Raw genomic sequence first — 23480 nt, forward strand, 5'->3', positions numbered from 1 at the left:
AAGTATTTATATATTGGTGTTTCAAAGGCATTTTAGACAGTGTAGACGTATTAGAGATTTAGCTTTAGTTGTTTCTTTGTTTTGTTGTTAAACATAAAACTATAGAATAAGCTTTCTGTGCTATAATAATCAGTGATGACGAGAAACCTTTGTGAACCTGACGATGACCGAAGAAGGTCGAAACGTTGTTCGCTCTTCTATGTAAAGTGTTTTCTCAGCCCAAACGAGCCGTTTTTGCATATAAATTTCTGTGCTATATACCCACCACAGGTATCGAAGCTCAGTTTTTAATGTTATAAGCCTTCATACTTACCACTGAGTAACAGGACTTTAATAGACTCTACTATTTATCTTTCAAAACGTTTTCCTCCATGAAATTGCAGGGCTCTTAATAACAGAGTTTCACGTGAAACAAGTATAATCAATACTGCAGTTAAGCCTGTTCATTTCATACAGAAAATTAGAGTACGTGTAGTGTATGGTCAGTTCTTTACTCAGTATTAAAACTGCTTATGAATGTTGCCAATAGTGTTAAAACCGATTTTAAAGTTAGAGAATTGACTCAGGCGTAATATATACTAGATACTAAGAATTCTGCTAAATGATTAGTTCATTTCATTGTGTTTAGCGTTAAGAAAAAAAAAACTATGGCTATCTATCAATGTAACGTCTACCGTGGAAATCAAACCTCGGATTTTAGAGTTGAGTTATTTGAGAAGTTAATAACGTCTTTCTCTATGTCAGATTCTATGCTGCGGAAATCGCTATTGGACTGTTCTTCCTGCACAGTCAAGGTATTATTTATAGGTAAGTTTGTCTCCATCATTGTATCAACAACAAACTTATTTTAAGGCCTAACTGACAATATTTATATGAAAGGTTTCTTTCTTTAACTTAAAGATCTTCACAATTAATTTGTTTATAATAAACAAGTAAGGAAACGATTTATTATTTTGCAAACAATGACAGACGTGTGGCTGTGTATTGTGCATTTCGCTAATTTTGTGTTATTGTTTGGTTTTCTACTACAGTTTTATCATCAAAAACGTCAAGTTTACAGCAACTGGTGAAAGAAAAATATAGTTCAAACTTAAAAATACTTTTTATCTAACAAGCATCATCTGTCATTAGTTTACTGAAACTCCTAACTGTTACTTTTCGAATAACAAAAATTAATGTGCACAGTTTAAACGTTTAACAACATACTTAACTATCACTATTCTTACACCAACCTTTAAACTGGTATTTCTATGTGTGGAAATTGTTATAACCACATAGCAAAATAACATGAAGAATCAACATTTGATAACTACACTAAGAACTAGCTATTTAGTCAAGATCTTAAAACAACTGGTACAGGACCGATACCTGATACGGACACTTAAGAACTCGCTATTTATTGAAGATGTCAAAACAACTGTACGATAACGATAGGTGATATGTATAATAAGACCTCGCCCTTTAGTCAAGATATCAAAACAACATGTACAGCACTATTTAGTCAAGATATCAAAACAACATGTATAGCACTATTTAGTCAAGATATCAAAACAACATGTACAGCACTATTTAGTCAAGATATCAAAACAACATGTACAGCACTATTTAGTCAAGATATCAAAACAACATGTATAGCACTATTTAGTCAAGATATCAAAACAACATGTACAGCACTATTTAGTCAAGATATCAAAACAACATGTACAGCACTATTTAGTCAAGATATCAAAACAACTGGTACAGCACTATTTAGTCAAGATATCAAAACAACTGGTACAGGACCGATACCTCATACGTATACTAAGAACTCGCTACTTAGTTGATCTCAAAAGAACTCGTATATGGCCGGTACCTGATACGTATACAAAACAATCTATTTAGTAAATATCTCAAAACAACTGGTATAGGACTGATACCTAATATGTATACCGAGAACACACTATTTAGTCAAGATCTCAAAAGAATTGTTATAGGACTGGCACCTCATATGTATGCTAGAAACTCGCTATCTAGTCAAGATCTCAAAACAACCGATACCTGATATGTATACTGAGAACTTGCTATTTCGTCAAGATCTCCAAAGAACTGGTATAGGACTGACACCTAATATGTGTGTAAAAACTCGCTATTTAGTCAAGATCTCAAAAAAACTGTTATAGGACTGACAAATGATATGTATAATACCTGATATGTGTTTCGCGAACTCATTATTTAGTCAATATCTCAAAAGAACTGGTATAGCCCTTACACCTGATATGTTTGCTAAAAACTCGCTATTTAGTAAAGACTTCAAAACAACTGGTATAGAAGAGATGCATAACATGTATACTAACAACTCGCTATTTAGTAAGGACTTCAAAACAACTGGTATAGGAGCGATACCTGATATGTATACAAATAACTCGCTATTTAGTCAAGATCTCAAAACAACTGCTAAAGGGCCGACAACTGATATGTATACTAATAACTCGCTAGTTAATCAACATCTTAAAACAACTGGTATAGGACTCACGCCTGATATGTATATTAAAAATTCGCTATTTAGTCAAGATCTCAAAACAACTGGTATATGACCGACACTTTTATTCTATTCGTTTCGCTAACAATTACACAGATTTGTATATGTTTGAAAATGGCTCCTTCTCCAAAAATACTGAGCACAATTTAATTTCAGGCATTGTGATCATCTTTAAGATATTACAGTTCACCTTTCATGTAGCTGAAATGATATGACGTCATACTAGATCTGATGTTTGAAAATAGTTGTTACACATTCGGGTTCATGTATTTAATAAACATTGTATGTTTTTCCACTCCAGAGATCTCAAACTCGACAATGTGCTTTTGGATAAAGACGGCCACATAAAAATAGCAGATTTTGGAATGTGCAAGGAAGGAATTTTGGGTGATTACACAACCAAGACATTTTGTGGAACTCCCGATTATATAGCTCCTGAGGTATAGACTTTAATCATTCGTAATTTAACACTTGTATTTGGTTTATTGCTTAGTGATGTAGTATTGCTCTTGATACAACAACAAGTAATGATTTTGTTCCAATATTCAACTGTTCTTCACCTAAATAAACCTAGCAAAACGTGGTTTTTTTTAATTAAAAAGGTTTTAATTACTTTTTAAGAGGTAAGCACTTAATTTGCGAATAATATCAAGTTTTGAGTCAGCTATGTGAGGAATGTATATTTCTCTACAGCGTTTCGTCTTTAACAGTGCGGCATAATGAAGTGCAACATTAAGATAACTTAAGAAACGAAACATTGTACGGAAGTAAATCCCTTATACCATAGATAGCTGTCTCAAGACTTCATGAAAAGGTTTCTGAAACGTATCGCTTGTTTAATCACAAAAAAAATTTAAATTATTAAACAATGTACTGAATATATATTAAATAAACAATTGGCTAAACTAACAAATTGAAAGGAACAGTTAAGTAGAGTATGTAGAAAAAGTTAGTTATTTTATTTATTCGAAGTTTATATTAAATGAAATTGAAATGAGTTTTGTTCATAATTTAGTAATTCGAATAGACCAAGGTTTGACAATTAGTCTGTACAATTTGAAGTTTTTTTAACAATTATTGTCACATCAGAGAATTTGGTTCTAGTTCCTGTCATTCGGTCAGTAATATTAGAAGTTATTAACGATATAGCTTTCACTTCTTTTAACGATTACAACTGTGTATATAAAATATTTTTAATTCAAGTTCAGTAGAGTTAAAAGCATTGAATATTCTAGGTAAAAATTGTAACATCAATGTTTGTAATTCTGACAGAGGAAGTGGTATTGTAATCAGGGGAATGATGAATATTTAAAAAAAAACTTAAGATATTTAAAGTGACTTAAGTAAGGTTACTAAATGCTCAATGACCTTACTGATACAAGAGAAATCAAGTTACAAAGTTATCTATCAAAGGTGAGAAGACAATATTCTAACTGAAAAACTATTTTAAAATTAGTCTATTAGGTAGTTATTCATGAATCTTCCTGAAATTCATACAGAAAAATATCCATTGCAACCTGTAGTTTTTTTAAAAATTGGAACTTCTAACCATGTCTTGACTGGTTTTCTGTTTGATGTTTTGAAAACTTTCACCGTTTATAAAGGTACACTTAAAGTTAGCTTTGAAATCTCCATAGAAATGAAACAAAGTTTGATGGTGGAGTTATTGCGTCAGTTTGGGTGTTGAGTCGTTGTATACAAAAACACACCATTCCAAGAAACTATATTGTTAAGTGACAATTTAGTTTTCAACCACTTCTCTGACCAGCTGCCATTCCTTATCCAGTCTTGTTTCACAGTTAAGGAACTTCATTACAGCTGAATCTTATTTTCTACGTAATAGCAATCTTTACGACTGACGAAGTCGTTGTGAGTTATACACTAGCGCTCTCTCTTTCCAATCTGTAAACATTGCTTTTTTCCCCAGTTATGTGAATCACATAATTACTAGTTTTTGGAACTCTGTTCAAGCTTCTCAGTTTCTTAAGTATTTGAATAGCAAACATAACAGTAAAAACCTCATTGTTGTGCATCATCAAAATTATGAACTTTCATTTCTGGTTAGTGACGTATAACAACAACCATTTTCAATGTAAAATATATCACAAACAAGAAAAGTCCTCGATAGCTCCTACACTTGAAATTCTTTTAGGCAGAATTAGAGAAAGTTAATCTATGATACCGTTTTTTTTTCTTTTAATTAATTTTTTTTTCCAATAATGTCAAGCGTGAGGACACATATACCCGATTTGACTTCATTATTCATAACGATCTCTACCAGCCAACCTACCCTCAAATTAATTTTTTTTAGAAAGGATTAGATTAGATTAATCTCGTACCTAGGATGTCATCAAATACATCAATCGAAATGGTTTCAACTCTCGAGTCCAAAACTGTAATTAGATCTCAAATCAGTAAAGAGATGACGGAGCTATGAGCTAAAAGTTTGTACTTAAAAAAAGAACAGGTTTAAGGATTATATTCCTCCATTAAAATAATGAAATGTGATTTATAAATCTACCTTTTCCTGCTGTAAGAAAACATATACTGGATCAACCTAAAACAAATGTACTCATGTAAAAGAACATATAAACTTCATATACCCGACTAAGTCGAGTTTACTTGAACATGTCTTAGATACAAATCACTGTTCTTTCAAATTATTCTAAAATCTTAGCGAAGATCATTGAACATACCTTCAGTTAAAAAAAATAATAATCATCATAAATTGAGGCAGAAAATTGACCAACTATGTTCAGCTTGCAAGTTACTTTTAATATTTTTAAATGTTCTCCTTCATTCCAGATTATTCTATACCAACCATACGGCAAGTCTGTTGACTGGTGGGCTTACGGAGTCCTCCTTTATGAAATGTTAGTTGGACAGGTAGAACTTTAAGTTCGTGTTTACTTCCATAGTGTAACTTTATGACGTACAGGGACAGCTGTTACTGATATATCGAAGCCAGTTTGGTGTACTGCTACGCGTAGTACAAACAAATATATTTAATTTGTTTGAAATTTCGTGTAAAGCTACACGAGGGCTATCTGCATTAGCCGTTCCGAATTTAGCAGTGTAAGACTAGAGGGAAGTCAACTAGTCATCACTACCCACCACCACCTCTTGGACTACTCTTTTACCAACGAATAGTGGGATTGAGCGTAACATTATAACGCTTCCATGGCTGAAAGGGCGAGCATATTTGGTGTGATGGGGATTCGAACCCGCGACCCTCAGATTATGAGTTGAGTGCCTTAACCACCTGGTCATGCCAGGTCAAATATATTTAAATCAGAATGGTATACTACAGATTAGAGTAACATAGCTACATCACAATGTGTGGTACAGGTAATACGAATATGGCTAAGTCGTTATAGCGTTATAGAGGTAACACTGGCGAAAGCAAGTACAAAAATTGTAAGTGCAATATAGTAATATTCGATATTTAAATATCTTGAATATAAGTTTACAAAGAACCAAAATATCAACCAGCTTTACAATTGTATTTATGGATTTCGGAACAAAATTGTTAAAATCTAATCTGATGAAAAATGATTTGACATAATTTGAATTTTCTAACGATCTTTTTTCTGTTGTAAAACGAAAAAAATCTAATTAAATTACAGTTTGGAGAATTTGTACTAAAGCAGAAACTCTCATTGAAACTTTCATAACGAAATTGCTACAAATTTGGTGGAATGTTACAGGTTGTTCAGCAATCTACTCAACACCAGCATCACTTCGACAGATTGTTTAGGCAGAGTATTCATGATGAAACTTTGTAAAATGAACGGTAACAACCTGAAGACGAAAGGGGGAAGACTTTCGAAATGTCGTCCTCTACACTTATAAACAAGCAGTTGGAATCCATTCTACAAAGTTTCGCCAACATTACTACTGCAGATGCAAAATATTAAATAGAATTGTGTGAACAACGATCGGGTGAATTTCTTGTCTCAACAAAGACGTCAGAAATGCCATTTTATAAAGATATTCCCTAATACAAAACCAAATTTTAAAGATTTTAATTTTAAATGGCTCCAGTATGAAGTATATTAAATGACGATAGAGAAACATCATTTCAGACAGTGCACTAGAGCGTACATTGTCCTTCTATAACAAATATTGAAGTGATCGTTGGAGAATTAGTGTCACCACAGTTCCGTCCTTAGTGTTTTTATAAAATTATGATCCGGCATGGCCAGGTGGTTGGACGCTCAACTCGTAATCTGAGGTTCGCAGGTTCGAATCCCCGTCACACCATACATGCTCACCCTTTCAGCCGTGTGGGCGTTATAATGTTACGGTCAATTCAATGTTCGTCAATAAAAGAGTAGCTCAACAGTTGGTAATGGGTGGTAATGACTAGCTGCCTTCCCTATAACCCCAGTGTAACTTTGTGCGAAATTCAAAAAACAAGCAAAAAAAACCTATAATTTTATGACAGTTTAAAGTTTTCTGATAAAATAATACAGAGTTAATTGATGTCTTGTCATTTCTATGGCGTGTTATAGGTAATGCTGATATAGCTATGTAATAATTATATGTAGTGGTACAGGTACAGCTAAATCATTATCACTTTCATTTTAATACTGATGTACCTAACTCGTGGTATCGTAATATCTAACTGGAATATTTTTCATTTAAAATAAATACTATTAATCCATTTTTTTAATCATGTTATTATGCATCGTTTTATTCATTATTGTCATTGTTGTTGGATGAGCACTGTAAAATATTTAATATACATATATAATCAAACTTAATTTGTAAGTACGAATGTACTAATAAAATCAATTTATGAAACATTCTTTAATATAATTCTGTTAATTGTATTATCACATTCCAAGCCTCCCTTTGATGGAGAGGACGAAGAAGAACTGTTCGCTTCCATAACAGACCAGAACGTTTCTTATCCAAAGTTTCTGTCAAAAGAAGCCAAAGATATTTGTAAGAGAGTAAGTTAAAGTTTTTGAAAAACCGATAAAATTCCGCTAATTATTTGTAATGTATAAATTGTTGGAGCGAAAAATTTGTTTTGCTTGTCCCTTTCCTATTGGTTATTACTTTTTATGTTTCTGTAACCTGTTTTCTCTAACTTATTTTATTCCCTTCATGTCAATTTTTGTAAACAGCATTGGGCTGCACAATTTTAAGTTTTATTAAACTACAGATCATTCTAGCTACCAATTGGGGATGTATGACAATAATGTATTTGACAGAATTATAATTTCTAATTTTGTGATAAAGGACAGTTTGTTTCAACATCAAATACATATAAAGATTTTTTTTTCCTTCCTAATGACGTAATGTGTTCATTACAGATGCGTTGTCTTTTCTAATGTAGCTTTCTTAATGTCTAGTTTTTAACTAAAAACCCATCGAAAAGGCTGGGATGCGGACCTTCCGGAGAGGAGGATGTCCGGAATCACCCATTCTTCAGAAGGGTAGACTGGCAGAAGATTGAAAATAAAGAAGTTCAGCCTCCATTTAAACCTAAGATTGTATGTTCTTACTAAAACATAAACAGTTGCATGGAGAGTAGAAAAATATACAGATAGATAGACAGATAACTTGGTCCTTTTTTAGAAATTAAAAGATATTAATGTTAATACATGTCACTCTTACGTATGTGAGGAGAACGAACGTTGCCTAGTGGATAGCGAATTGAAAGGTCCTTGGTCGCGATATGCCGCTAAATACACTCCACACTTTTAAGTGCGAAATGAGTAACAGGCATTTCCTTCATTCTGTCAAGGATAGCTTTGTATTGCTTACTGATTAATGCTCAGCAGTTCTTAATTAGGTATAATGTCTCTAGCCTTGCCATTCAGCATACGAGTCGCGTAAAGTGTTAGAAATACTTCCGGGAATGGCCCGGCATGGCCAAGTGTGTTAAAGCGTTCGACTCGTAATGCGAAGGTTGCGGGTTCGAATTCCCGTTGCACCAAACATACTCGCCCTTTCAGCCGTGGGGGCGTTATAATGTGATGGTCAATCCACTATTCGTTGGTAAAAGAGTAGCCCAAGAGTTAGCGGTGGGTGGTGATGACTAGCTACCTTCCCTCTAGTCTTACACTGCTAAATTAGAGACGGCTTGCGCAGATAGCCCTCGAGTAGCTTTGCGCGAAATTCAAAACAAATTTTCTTATGGGAATCTGGTATACATGCGCCTGCCCCTAGTGGGTCAGCGGTAAGTTTAAGAGTTTCCTCGTGGTGGGCGCAACACGAGTGGCTCATGTATATCTTTAAGCTTCAAAACACGCAAGTAATCCCACCCGGACACGTACAAAAGCTCAATAACATGATTCGTAGATTAGTGTCGCCATCTAATGGTTCATCAGTGAAGCAAAAGGCTTATAACGCTACAAATCAGGTACACTTATGTGCAAATTAATTGAAACAAGACGGAAAATTAAGATTTTTACAATTTTTTGCGTTTTATTTCTGAGAATCCAAATTAATACATGATATAACCGCCTTTATTTTTCAGAAGATCATTAATCCGCTTGGCATCGAGTCTACGAGTTGACTGCAATCTTTACTAATTTTTGGATCGCGGTACCACACCTCAGTTATGGCCTCAATTAGCTTATCTTTCGTAGTACAGTCTTTTCCTCGAAGTCTTTCTTTACAAATCGCCCAAAGATTTTCAATAGGATTTAAATCCATAGAGTTTCCAGGCCAGTCTAGCACCTTTATTCGCGTTGTAGTCATAAAATTTTTCACAAGTTTCGATGTGTGGCATGGAGCCAGATCTTGCTGAAAATGCCAGATCCATCTGGAAATCTCTTTTCAATTCTGGAACGACTCTTCTCTGCAAAACTTCGATGTACTGTGGTCCTCGTATCATACCTTCTACGATATATAAGCCTCCGACGCCATAGTAGCTGAAAAAGCCCCAAAACATCTTCTTCAAGGGATGTTTTACGAACTGATTGATGTGAGATTCTCGAAGTTTCTCACCTGGAGATCTGCGAACATGCAGACTTCTTTGACCCTGTACAAAGAAATTAGTCTCGTCACTGAATAACACCTTCCTCCATTGTTCTTGCGTCCAGTTCTTGTATTTCAGACCCCATTGATACCGTTTTTTCTTCATTGAGTTGGTAAGAAGTTGTTTTTTGACTGGTCTCCTTGCTTTTCTAACGCAATTTTGAATGACATAATATTCCTCGAAATTTCATCATATATCCCAAAAATAGATCGACCGTACTGCAAAACACAGCTAATGACGCCTCTGTGTGAAAAAAAATGACTATTAAAGGAAATCGGCGAGTCCAGCGAGCCTACACCGGCCGCCATGTTGAAAATATTGTAAAATGACCATTTGTTTCAATTAATTTGCACAAGGGTGTAGGAATAGCATAAATAGCCTACTATGTATCTTTGTGCATGACAACGAACAAAAAACATAAGTTTCAGCCAAACAAATAACTAATTAGACAGAAGAATAGTAAGTAAAACCAAAGAGTTAATGTGAGTTTCTACATGATTCGTATAAGTGTCATGCTTATACACTAATTTTGCTTACAGAATTGTAGACTGGATCATTGCAATATAACACACACGAAAAACTACAGGATGTTAGGAAAGTCACTGTACACTTATATATTTATTAACATACATGTTTCAATATAGAATACAGGAGATAAATATGAATGACAATTATAAACAGTGTTGAAAGTGACCTCCGTTGGCATCAATACAGGCCTGGATCCTTCTTATTTTGTTTCTAAACACCGCTATCAGTTGCTGGCTTGAAATAGACTGAATAAAATATTATTACAAAACTACACAGTGACTTTCCGAACATCCTGCAGTTTCACTGACAGCGCAAACAGAATTATCTATGCTCTAGTACAATACAGATTAAATGAAAAAAACATTTTTAAATACACTTAATTTTGTGTCATATATATATATATATATATATATGCGAAGTAATGTATACATATTGGAATTACATTATTATTATTATTATTTTATAAATGGACTGGTTATCTTTAGTCTGTGAAATGACAGAAAATGGGGGCGAGTTAACCACAATTTTTTCCGCATACGACTGCCCCTCTTTTAACACATAGCTGATTTATTTTCATGAAATTTGTTTGATTGAATGAAAATGTTTGAATATTATAATTTTATTCTTCTCATTTGCACAGAAAAATCCAAAGGCTGCAGAGAATTTTGATCCTATTTTTACAAACTCCAAAATCACCTTGACCCCTGCTGACACTATGGTCATCAACAACCTGACAGGCAGCGAGTTCGAAGGCTTTACCTTTGTTAACCCTTACTTCCTTAAGAATCAGTAGTGTTACTACCTTTTTATCTAAATCTTAAATCGTTCCATATGTGATATATTTACATCCATATTATAAATACATACATATATATATTTATTTACAACTTTTTCCAATTTTCCTATATCACTTTATCCTTGGTAACGCTTGAATTTAAGAAAGTATTAATATTGATATTTCTAAACCGAATCAGAACTAATGTATTTCATTGAAGTCAACAACGTTTGCCTTGTACGCCCTGATCTAGTCCAAGAATTAATTAACATTTTACTCTAGGTATCAGTATCTGTTTGTCATGTGGCGACATCTGTTGTTAAGTAGGGATCGTTCTAAAATTGTATGCAAATTTTCAGGTTTTTTTCAACAACGCCCTACTCCCATATACAAGCTGACATTTTATCATAATTTCAAATGAATAACGGAGAATTAACTTTACAAAAGAAGAACATCTTGTATTATATTTTTCTCAAACGAATAACTGTATTAAAAGTAACAGCCACATAGATTAACACGCAAGTGCTAGTTTATATATTTCGAAATTCCCATATCAGCAGTCCATACAGAAGACGGGGCATCAAAAATATGCCTGTACACTGGCCTCACTTCAGCTTTGTGTACACCCCTAAGAATTGGCTTGACTCGTTGCTAACGGTCTGGCACTGGTTCCATTTCTTCCTCCTCATCTGACATGTATAGGTCTCTGGATATGTTTGTAGACTGACTTGTGACGGGTTACTGCAAACTGTGGACTGTACTGTATGCCACATGTATTGTACACTCTTTTTACCAAGAGCGTCCTTCATATGGCACTTCATACTTCTTGGCAGCTAATTTTTCAAGATGGCTACATGGCAGCCATATTGCTTCTATGGTTCCAAAAAAAGATTTAATTAATGACCGATATTTCTTCCCTTGGTATAAAAAGCGAAGGAAAATAAACATGAAATGTGTGTTGCAAAGACCCTGGCGGGCATACTCACGGAGAGAGAGGTAAAGTTACTGTGTTTCTTGCTTTATCGAGAGAGCAAGGGGTTAATGGTATGTTTGAAATTTCGCACAAAGATACACGAGGGCTATCTGCGCTAGCCGTCCCTAATTTAAAAGTGTAAGACCAGAGAGAAGGTAGTTAGTCATCATCACCCACCGCCACCTCTTGGGCTACTCTTTTAGCCACGAATAGTGGGATTGACTGTCATATTATAAAGCCCCCACGGCTAAAAGGGCGAACATGTTTGATGTGATGGGGATTCGAACCCGCGACCCTCAGATTACGAGTCGAACGCCTTAACCCACCTGGCCATGCCGGGCCCAGCAAGGGGATAGTAGACACACTGTTTACACCATTTTGATAATACACATGGGGATCGATGTATTACGAATAAAAAAAATAAAAATAATAATTTATTTACATATCGTTAATTAAATACACCCCTTATTTCAGTGGTTGGTCTGAGGGTTTATAACGCTAAAATTCGGGATTCAATATCGGCAATCTGCGCAAAACAAGTCGCCCCGTGTATAGCAACATGTTTACCAACCGTGTATAGCTACATGCTTACCAACAAAAGAACACTAGGTTTCTTATATTGAAAAAACTAAAAACCATTACGAACGGTACTCATATCAACAACCTTTTTACCTTGTACATACAGGTTAGGGCCCGGCATGGCCAAGTGTGTTAAGGCGTTCGACTCGTAATCCGAGGGTCGCGGGTTCAAATCCCGGTCGCATAAACATGCTAGCCCTTTCAGCCGTGGAGGCGTTATAATGTTACAGTCAATCCCACTATTCGTTGGTAAAAAGAGAACACCAAGAGTTGGCGGTGGGTGGTGATGACTAGCTGCCTGCCCTCTAGTCTTACACTGCTAAAGTAGGGACGGCTAATGCATATAGCCCTTGAATAGCTTTGCGCGAAATTCAAAACAAAAAACATACAGGTTTCATACTCCTCTTGCATACATATTTTATGAATGATCCCTTATGTAAATTTTACATATAAAAGGTAAAGTATGTAATTTATTGTTACAATAATTCAGTTTTAATAATAATATTAGTGTATAGTTGCCATTAATATCAAGTCTGGTGAATGTTAAAGTTCCTTAATCTTTTTATCTGTTAGTTCTGAGTATTTATAACCGGCTTCTTAATATACAGCAACGTTAAAACACTGGTAATGATATTGTATATATTAGACAAGTGGTTCTTTTTCAAGTGGGGAAATAAAATGTTTAAAATAAAATGATTTAAAAAATAGCATAGGTTTGGTCAAATGACCAGGCAAAAATGTTAAACCAAAACATTTGAAAAGAATATTAGTTAAATTACTTTACTAGATGAAGACAGCGTCGTAAATACATTTTAGGTGCGGATATGGTTTTGATTTATTGTACGTTTTAATTTAGTAAGGATATCATTTTCATTGAAGATTTTATTTTTTTTTACAAGGTAATACTTTAAAACAATATTGATGTACATATTGTAATTTCCTTTTAGTAAATTTTTGTAAGTGTATTTTAAAGTAAGAGTCCAGTAATGTTTACGAGGTATATTTGCCAAATTTTTCAGAAGATAAAAAAGTTGCTGTAAGCCTTAAATAATGGATTATGTGATGTTAGGAATGAAATGTTTTTTCGACTATCAGTTTATCTTTTATTTTATTGTGTCTCTTATAAAGAATATGCATGAATAAAAGCTGTAAAAATTATAGCCCTAATAATAACAATAATAATAACAATAATAATAATTAACTCGCGTGCTTAAATATCACCCTTGTCCCCACACCTTTTTTAGCTCCAACACATTTGACCATCTGAAATAAATCTGCCATACTTGAAGCTAAATGGCCAACATCTTATTTCATGAGAGATAAGCTTTATCGTAATTATTTTCAGTAAAGACGTAATCTGTGAAGAACATATGTGGGTCCTGTAATTGATTTTAATATAACCTAAAACATAATTTTTGTTTTCCTAGAACTATTATCACCTGGTGGAACTCAATAGGTTTGAACTAGATCTTATAAGTATTGAGTTAAATATATCTAACAAATATGAATTTTGTTTTTAAATAAATAGTATTTAACATTGTTTTATCGGCAATTATATGTTGTAAAAACATTTAGCAAAATTTTGAAAGTATCAAAAGTATGAGGAGGGGTGTTCAGTTTTATTGCTATCGGTATCTTAAAATGAAATGAATATTACTTTAACATGTTTCTCATATTATTATGGTAATGATATTTCATAGCTTTTTTATAATATTCGTTTAACAAATAATAAACTACAACAGTTTTAATGTTGTAACTTTAAGAATTTTAAGTTCTATAGAATCGATATTAGATGCCGATTATCAAAAATTACACAATATATTTATCAAAAACATATCAAAAACCAAAGGGATAAATATTTTGTAAATAAATTTGCTAAAATACAAAATATATTTAAAACCAACTACTAGCGACATCTGCAGTTAAAATGACTCTTAATAAAACTTTGAGGGTATAATTTATTGTCTAGAATTAAGTTTGTATTAAACACATTTCGTGCTTGATTGAAAAGAGAAAACGCAGTCATACTTTGCAATCTTTTATACTGTTTAACCAGCATGCTTTATGTGTAGTATTGAAATTTTTGAAGTGTGTAACTGTGATGTTGTCAAGCTTGTTGCTTATTAAACAAAAAGGTCAAAGTGTTAAAAGTTTTTGCTTTGGGGAAATTATGGATAGAGAAAGTGTTACTAAAACATTTTTTGACTTTTTACTGCATGATATCAGTTACGACCTGAGTCTACTTTTTATCTGAAAGTCTTGAACAAATATAAACTATGAACACTTTTCTCCTACATTTATTTAATTCAATAAAACATAATATTGGTAAACATATCTGGGGTCTCATCATCTTTTTGTGTATTATGAATACGGCAGTTTTTTTACCAGAGATTTGTCGACAAGCACTACAAATTAGTTCAAGTTACTTAAACATGTATAAACAGATATAAATACACTTTTCTTGTATCGATATTTTTAATAGTAATACCAGTAATTTATATATAACCCTTGATTCACAAAAAGTTATTGTTTAAATAAATGTTCACCAGATGTCAGTAGACCCTTTATCTACTAATATCATTCACTTCTGTATAGATCACTATTGTAATGTTCGTCACCTTACACAAACTCTACACCTTATAACAAATATTCCATTCGATCAAATTTTATGGATTCAAAGAGTGAAAGTGTGTAAAAAAAATAAGGAAAGAAATATAAGAGACCTATTAAACACGGTTTTAATAAACGTATCACAATGACTTCGATTACTATAGGCCTGGCATGGCCTAGCGCGTTAAGGCGTGCGCTTCGTAATCTGAGGGTCACGGGTTCGCGCCCGAGTCGCACCAAAACATGCTCGCCCTCCCAGCAGTGGGGGGCATTATAATGTGACGGTCAATCCCACTATTCGTTGGTAAAAGAGTAGCCCAAGAGTTGGCGGTGTGTGGTGATGACTACCTGCCTTCCCTTTAGTCTTACACTGCTCAATTAGGGACGGCTAGCACAGATAGCCCTCGAGTAGCTTTGTGCGAAATTTCAAAACAAGACAACAAGACAAGACAATTTCTGCTTCTAGTATAAGAATTACTTCGAATAAGCTTTCGAACCAGATGTTACTCTTTGATTTTAACTTTGTCATCATGCATCTCTCAATTTAACGTATATTTTCACTTTTATAAGAAAAAAAATATTTACATCATTTTACTTAATAAATTATATGAATGACAAAATAGACTGTTCGGCCTGATAATTAGCAATCCAGACATACACAAGTGCCATTCCTTACTTCACACTTAGAACCTGTACATTTTATATTGTTTTAGGTTAGTTGCAGACAACCCTAACAATACAGGGCCTGTTAGTTTGTTTGTTTGTTTAGGAATTTCGCACAAAGCTACTCGAGGGCTATCTGTGCTAGCCGTCCCTAATTTAGCAGTGTAAGACTAGAGGGAAGGCAGCTAGTTATCACCACCCACCGCCAACTCTTGGGCTACTCTTTTACCAACGAATAGTGGGATTGACCGTCACATTATACACCTCCACGGCTGGGAGGGCGAGCATGTTTAGCGCGACGCGGGCGGGCGTGTTAGTTCAAACTAGAGAGTTGGGTTAAACAAAACTGTTTTGAATCTCGCGCAATAAAACTGTTATAACTTTATGATGTACTTTCGCATAATGAATATAAGGAGCTATTGTTTAACTTACACAGATAATAACACAGATTGACAAACACTTAAGTATAACTTACTTAAATCTAGCTCCCCCCGGTGGCACAGAGAAATGTTTGCAGAATTACAACGCTAAAATCCGAGTTTCGATCCCGTAGTATTTAGAGCACAGAAGGGCCATTTTGTAGCTGTGTGCTTGTTCTAAATAAAAAAAAACTTCCAATCTAGTCTTTTGGTTCCAGTGATAGGCATAATAGTGATAGCCCACTTTGTGTAGCTTTGCATTTAACAACAACAAACAAATCTAACCTTTAGACGTGCGAGAAGGCAAGGCTTAAAAACGGTTTTATTTACATAAAGTTTTTCGTCATAATTGTAAAACTATTCAAACTATAACTTCCTTCCCTGCGAAAAACACTAGTATTTATAACTATAAATAAACATCAACAACAAAGAGAATGAATGCGTGACTTTCACTCGGTATTCTCCTGTGATACACTGATGGAGAATAAGTGAAGCGAAAACTGGTGTTACAACAGCGGACCTTCTTTGTTTAATGAAGAAAAAGCAGGATGTGTCCTAATGCAAAGCCCCGGATGTCCTTTTTACTATAGCATGGGTATTTTCCATATGTGAGATGTTAAAACAGTGACCAGAGGCTTCGTCTCAGTGTCCCCATGGGTTGGAGTAGCGCGTGTTCCGCTGTGCTTTCAAAGTTTTACAATTGAAAATACGAATCCGCGCAAATGTGTGAATTTAATGTAGGTGATGACACTTTCCTTCAACATCTTCACTGATCTGATTTCAAATGTTTCTAAACTGTAAACTAAATTAATATAAACACAACAGTGTGACGAACCTTTAAACTACCGACATCTTTCTATACCCTTCACTGATGATGGGGTACTCCACGTACTACATTATATTAAGTCCAGGGGTGGGGTCTTCCACATACTACATTATATTGAATCCAGGGATTGGGTTTTCGACGTACTACATTATACTGAGTCTAGAGATAGGGTGCTTTACGTACTACATTATACTGAGTCTAGAGGTAGGGTGCTTCACGTACTACATTATACTGAGTCTAGAGGTGAGATCTTTCACGTACTACATATTGAGTCTATTATTGGGTCCTCCACGTACTACGTTGTATTGAGTCTATTAGTGGGTTCTCCACGTACTATATTATATCGAGTCTAGGGGTAAGGTCCTTGACGTACTTGTCTTTGGTTTAAAGACATCACTCATTATTATTTTAAAAAGTAGGACTATCACAACAGACTCCTAGAAGACTCAAATATTAGGTAATTTAAAGAAAAAAATGCTTGTGATTGTTTGTAATTAAGCAAAAACTACACCATGCTCTACCATCCACGTGTATCGAAACCCGGTTTTTAGCGTTGTAAGTTTGCAGACATGCCGCTGTGCCACTAGGGGGCGAAATATTTTTTAACTGTGCAGACATATTGCACACGTGAGAAACCAGAAAGAATTAAAAGCTTTCGTAGTACATTTAAATTTACTTAGATATATATATAATAATTTGTTGAAAATTCTCACTTTTGTAAAGTCTCAAAGAATTAAAGAACAGGCAGTATAACCTACTGGCGCAAAAAACAATCAGAAGAATAAAATTTTGCCTCAGACAAGATAATATTTAGCACGTGATTGACGTCAACATTTGAATTCAGCGAAACAAGAAAGATAGAAAATTAGATTATTTGGAATACAATATTCATGTTTCATTACTGTTGTTGTTTTGTGTAAATGAACGAGAAAAGGAGCTCTAAATGCAATTATATTATTACTTTCTTTGCCCCGCTTATGGAAATAAGACATATAGAAGTTAAGCATCGAAAATATTTGTTATTATTATAATCCTAGAGTCGGGCGTGACCCATAGATTAGAGTGCCCGGAATATAAATCCGACGATATATGATTTATGACACGTTGACACTAATATTAGTTCCGAAATTTGACTGTGTGGGTTACGGTCAGATTCCACTACTCGTTTAGACGAGGCCCGGCATGGCCAGGTGGTTAGGGCACTCGACTCGTAATCCAAGGGTCGCGGGTTCCAATCCCCGTTACATCAAACATGCTCACCCTTTCAGCCGTGGAGGCGTTACAATTTGACGCTTAATCCCACTATTTTTTCATAAAAGAGTAGCCCAAGAGTTGGCGGCGGGTGGTGGTAAGCAGCTGCCTTCCCTCTAGTCTTACACTACTAAGCTAGAAACGGCTAGCGCAGACAGACTTCGTGTGGCTTTGCGCGAAATTCAAAAAACAAACAATCGTTTAGACGAAAGTATGTATCACAGTCAATCTATCAGCCCAAGAACTGAGATGACGCTGATAGAACTTACATATCTTTAGGCAATTTTCTGAATCAAACAAACAATAAATAATATAAACCAAAATACGACACCCATGTTTTACTTTATGAAGAATTTTACAAAATTAAAATCAAAATATACGGTCTTCACACGTAAGGTGTACATATGACATCATCATGTCTCAATTGCAGATTCAGCAATTGTCTTGTTTGTTGGAAAGCACAAACACACACAATAGGCAACTGTGTTCAGCATACCGCAGGTACCAAAACTTGTTTTTAGCGTTATAAGCCAACGAGCTGGTGTGTTTGTTTGTGGAGTGAATTAACGGTTGTTAAAGTTACACCTTGATGCACTATAGAAGCATTTTCAAAACACGATTTTTGGCTCGTGACATGCGCAAGGTTTGTTTTGAAGTTCGCGAGGGCTATCTGCGCTAGACGTCCCTAATTTAGCAGTGTAAGACTAGAGGGAAGGCAACTAGTCAGTCATCACCACCTACCGCCAACTCTTGGGCTACTCTTTTACCAACGAATAGTGGGATTGACCGTCACATTATAACGCACTCACGGCTGAAAAGGCGAGCATGTTTGGCGTGACAGGGATTCGAACCCGCGACTCTCGGATGAGGAGTCGAGTGCCTTAACCACCTGGTCATGCCAGGCCAACCCACAAGGTTAGATTTATTTACGCCAAGTTAGGAGTTATATTTGAAAAGAATGTAAATAAAAACCAACAGTTATTTTTTAATAATTTAAACAATAGATCATTTCAAAAAATGCAACATACTTTTCATAGTATCCGATCGCTTGTAAAATAATTCGATGTCTCTAAACTCTGTTAAAATGTAATGTTTACATTAAGAGAGAGAGAGAGAGAGAGATGTCCAGTGTAGAACATATAAATAAATAAAATTACCATTTATACATAAGAACGTGCGACGAGAAAAATAGTTAAACGAGATATATATAAAATGATTGTTACGTACTTAGTTCTTCTTATGAACGTATATTTTATCACAGCATAACAGATACGTGACCTTGTTTAGCATTTTTGAAACAATACATATTTTAAAGATCTGTTTAATACTTTAAACATAGTTTGTTTGGTTTGTTTTTAGGTTTTTTTGCAAAAGCTACTCGAGGGCTAACTGCACTACTCGTCCCTAATTTTGAAGTGACAAACTGAGGGAAGTCATTAATTTTTGGGCTACTCTTGTCTGAATGAATAATGTAATTTAATAGTCACTATCCTCAACTGATATAAGCTTCCGTCGTGAGTGCGTTTTTTTTAAACCGTGAACCAGAAATCCTCGATTTCATAATCCATGCAGACAAAGCCGCTAACCACTGCCTCATCTCTCGTCACTTTTTAGAAATATTTGTCATCTGTTTGCCTCTTCATTTTCCGCCCTTTCAGTCGTGGGAGCGTTATAATGTTACGCTCAATCCCACTATTCATTGGTAAAAAAAGCCCAAGAATTGGCGTTGGGTGGTGATGACTAGCTGCCTTCCCTCTAGTCTTGCACTGCTAAATTAGGGACGGCTAGCGCAGATAGCTCTTGTGTAGCATTGCGCGAAATTCAAACCAAACCAAATCTTCATTCTCCTGGCTTCCTAAACTTGGCTTGCTGTTCTTTTTCAAATCATGTCGAAGTGTTAACACAAACCACATTTTCTCAGTTATCACACATAAACAGTCACACCATTATATAAATAATTTTTCACTTTCTCATAACAATAAGATGTCAAGTTTGATATGAAAGTGTTATTATAAATGAAAATAATTATTATTGTTGTTTGTATGTATTTAGTAAAATAATAATAGATTTGAGGGTTTCGATACTAGTGGTGTGAAAAGCACAGATAGTCTATTGCGTAGCTTTGCACTTTTACTTAAATACACATACGTATTTCGTACAATAACTGTTTAAAAGAAATTACGGCTTGTTATTTGTTATTCAAGAAGTTCTGAGAACAAGTAATCAATAAAACTAGCGTCGTCTTCTACACAATAGTGGATAACATGTGGCTTAGTGATTGGTTTATCGGGCTTTAAATTGGAAAGTCCAAGATTCGAATCGTGATATTTTGCTTAAGACGATCGGCTTGGTTTTGAATTTCGCCCGAAGCTACACGAGGGATATCTGTGCTAACCGTTCCTAATTTAGCAATGTAAGACTAGTCATCACTATCCGCCGCCAACTCTTGGGCTACTCTTTTACCAACGAATAGTGGAATTAACCATCACATAATAACGCCCCCACGGTTAAAGGGGGCGAGCATGCTTGGTGTTACGGGGATTCGAACCCGCGATCCTCGGATTACGAGTCAAGTGCCTTAATCAACTGGCCATGTCGGGCCAAAGACGATCGTTATTTTCCATGATAGGAGAATTATAAATTCCACTATTCGTTTAAAAATGGCCACAAATGCTGTCAACTTGTTTGTCCTCCTAATGTTCACGGTATTTAAATAAGGTCTGCGCACGGTATCTTTCTAAACCGTCACAATAGGCGTAATTCAGGTTTCAAATTCCAATACCGTTTTTTAATAATTTTACACTACTCCGTAAATAAATTTAAGGTTTAAATAGCGGATGGATCAGTAACTTTACATTTTTATTTTCTACGACTTAATTCTATGAAGATATTGAAATTTGTGCAGAAACTAATAACTAATAAACTTGTATTCTCAAACCAAGGTCAAGTATGTATAGAACAAATGCTGGACTTTTACAAGATTTTATAAGAATTATTTCTATCGGGAGCATTAATAACGTTTCGTTATTTGCAATATAAAACTCATGTAGGTATGGCACGGATTATTATTCACTTGAAGCTCATAGTTCACAGTGTGTTAGATTTGCTTACCACTAATTTAATATCTATATTAATTATTTGCTATAACAGGAAGGCCTGGTATTATAACTTTTCAAATAATTTATCTACGAGTAACAAATTTGTTGCTTTCGCTTAACCTCCCCTCCTTTTTTTCTTTTTTTTTTCCATAGTTTAAATTATTCACTGTCGCCCAGCGACCCTGATATACGTTTGTGATATCATCAAGGGCCCCCTTTTTATGACGTCATTCTCTGCATGCAGCTTGTGATCGCAAAGATCTGACTGGTTTGCCATAGCCTCGGGAAAGGAACGTATGTTAAACTATAGTGCAAGGGAAAGCAAGGCCTTCACGGTTCTACTTACCTGAGTATAGCACAGCAATGGAAGGTGTTAGAGAAAGTACATTTAATTTAAAAAATAAGTCGTCAGTTTTCAAAGATGAATTCCATTTTAAATGACCAAAATTTAATACTAACTTCCAAAGATGAGAAAGGTCTACCAGTGACTTGTAAATTTGATAAAGAAATAGAACGATGTTGCCTCGAGGTTCACGGCCATTCTGGTGATAATGCACGGTAAGAAGTGGAAGTAAGCCTGACGTGTGTTTCAGGTAAAACGAAGCAGGTTGTTAAAAAACGTATTTCATTTTATAATGATGTGTATTATTTCCATTAGGTACGGGTAATACTTGTGGTAAGTCTAAAGACAAAATATCGTTTTGTACTTGAAATGTACTTTCATAGACAAGTTCTTGGTGTGTTTTTTAAATGGATTATTTAAAAACATTGTGTACTAGTTTCTTATGACAAGTCAGTGCGTCTAACTTTCAACTAAAGAAGACAGATCGATGAAAATAGTACACCAGTTACAAAGAAGTTTAGCCATTAGAACTTCTGCCAAGATTTTATAATTGTAGTAATAATTAAAAGTGTAACTGTTTTAAAAACTACTGGCAATAGATACTGTGTGAGTGTGACTCGTGTTCGGGTGATTTAGTCAAACCCAAGTGTTACGTGGTGCATACATAATATATAAAATTAATGTTAACTGTTTTATCAAGAACAATATTTTGTTAAACAGTGGTAATGGGATCGACTGTAGGTAAAGGAGTGTCTTTGTTAGAAAACCTGCCTCCTAATCAGTCCTTACACGTTGTAATGCTAGGACTAGACTCTGCTGGTAAAACTACGGTATTATATCGCTTAAAGTTTGACCAGTATCTAAACACCGTTCCAACGATCGGATTCAACTGTGAAAAAATAAAAGGAACAACGGGTAAAGCTAAAGGAACTAGTTTTTTAATCTGGGATGTTGGAGGCCAGGATAAACTACGGCCATTATGGCGGTCTTACACAAGATGCACTGATGGGATTGTGTTTGTGTTAGACAGTGTGGATGTTGAAAGGCTGGAAGAAGCAAGGATGGAGCTGTTTCGAACTGCAAGAAGTCCAGAAAATTCCGGTGTACCTATTTTAGTTTTAGCCAATAAGCAAGACCTACCAACAGCCAAAGACCCAAGTGACATTGAAAGACTCTTAGGCTTAAATGATCTCGGGCCCAATCACTTGTGGCATGTTCAGCCTGCGTGTGCAATTATTGGAGAAGGGCTAGATGAAGGTTTAGATGCTTTGTACGAAATGATTTTAAAACGTAGGAGACTGTTAAAACAATCCAAGAAAAAAGCAAGATAGGCTTGTCATTCCTTATTCTAGTGTTAAACTTTAATTTCATGGCAAGAACTTAAGGTGTTATAATGTTCTCTCACTTTAAAGCTTCAACCTGTCATCTGAATCGGTCCAAGTTTGATTCTAGAAGTGTTTAGTGTCTTAAACTACAATCATTGTTTTAAGTTTTTACTTCCCAATATCTTTAATTTGGCTTAAGTCTAATGCAAAATAACAAACCTAACCTGTATGATATAAACAGCCAAAACAGGCCAACAAAATCCATTTTTATGTATTTACCAAATGTGATCAAACATCACAGATGAGGGGAACCACTTCGTGTTTTTTTGTTAATCTAAACTTAATGGTCGTATCTTTAAATAAACACTCGTCTACTTTAAGATTTTGCACCATTCATTTTGTTCATGAACGTTTCGACTTTCATGTCTGCGAAAATGGTTCTAACGTATTTCAAACGTACTTCAGTGAAAATTAATCTGTTCTAAATTCTAAGTTTAGTCATTTTTTACAGTTATTTCTAGTCTCAATGTCATTTTTATAAATGATTAATTTTAATTAAATAAATAACAGCGGTA

General features: G+C 34.8%; 1 protein-coding gene and 1 pseudogene across 2 annotated transcripts in view; both read left to right on the forward strand.

The window, feature by feature from the left end:
• LOC143244439 (protein kinase C, brain isozyme-like) overlaps positions 1-14704 on the forward strand; it is a 79991-nt pseudogene extending 65287 nt beyond the window's left edge. The window contains exons 11-16 of the transcript XR_013025088.1: positions 745-807; positions 2820-2958; positions 5324-5404; positions 7369-7476; positions 7882-8022; positions 10684-14704. The product of XR_013025088.1 is annotated as a protein kinase C, brain isozyme-like (transcript). The remainder of the gene's footprint in view (positions 1-744; positions 808-2819; positions 2959-5323; positions 5405-7368; positions 7477-7881; positions 8023-10683) is intronic.
• Positions 14705-21824: 7120 nt separating this feature from the next.
• On the forward strand, positions 21825-23480 carry LOC143244441 (ADP-ribosylation factor-like protein 4C). Its single transcript, XM_076489090.1, has one exon. It carries the CDS (start codon positions 22306-22308, stop codon positions 22909-22911), a length of 606 nt encoding a protein of 201 aa, XP_076345205.1. The 5' UTR covers positions 21825-22305; the 3' UTR covers positions 22912-23480.

Source organism: Tachypleus tridentatus, chromosome 2, assembly GCF_004210375.1.
Source record: "Tachypleus tridentatus isolate NWPU-2018 chromosome 2, ASM421037v1, whole genome shotgun sequence".
NCBI lineage: Eukaryota > Metazoa > Arthropoda > Merostomata > Xiphosura > Limulidae > Tachypleus > Tachypleus tridentatus.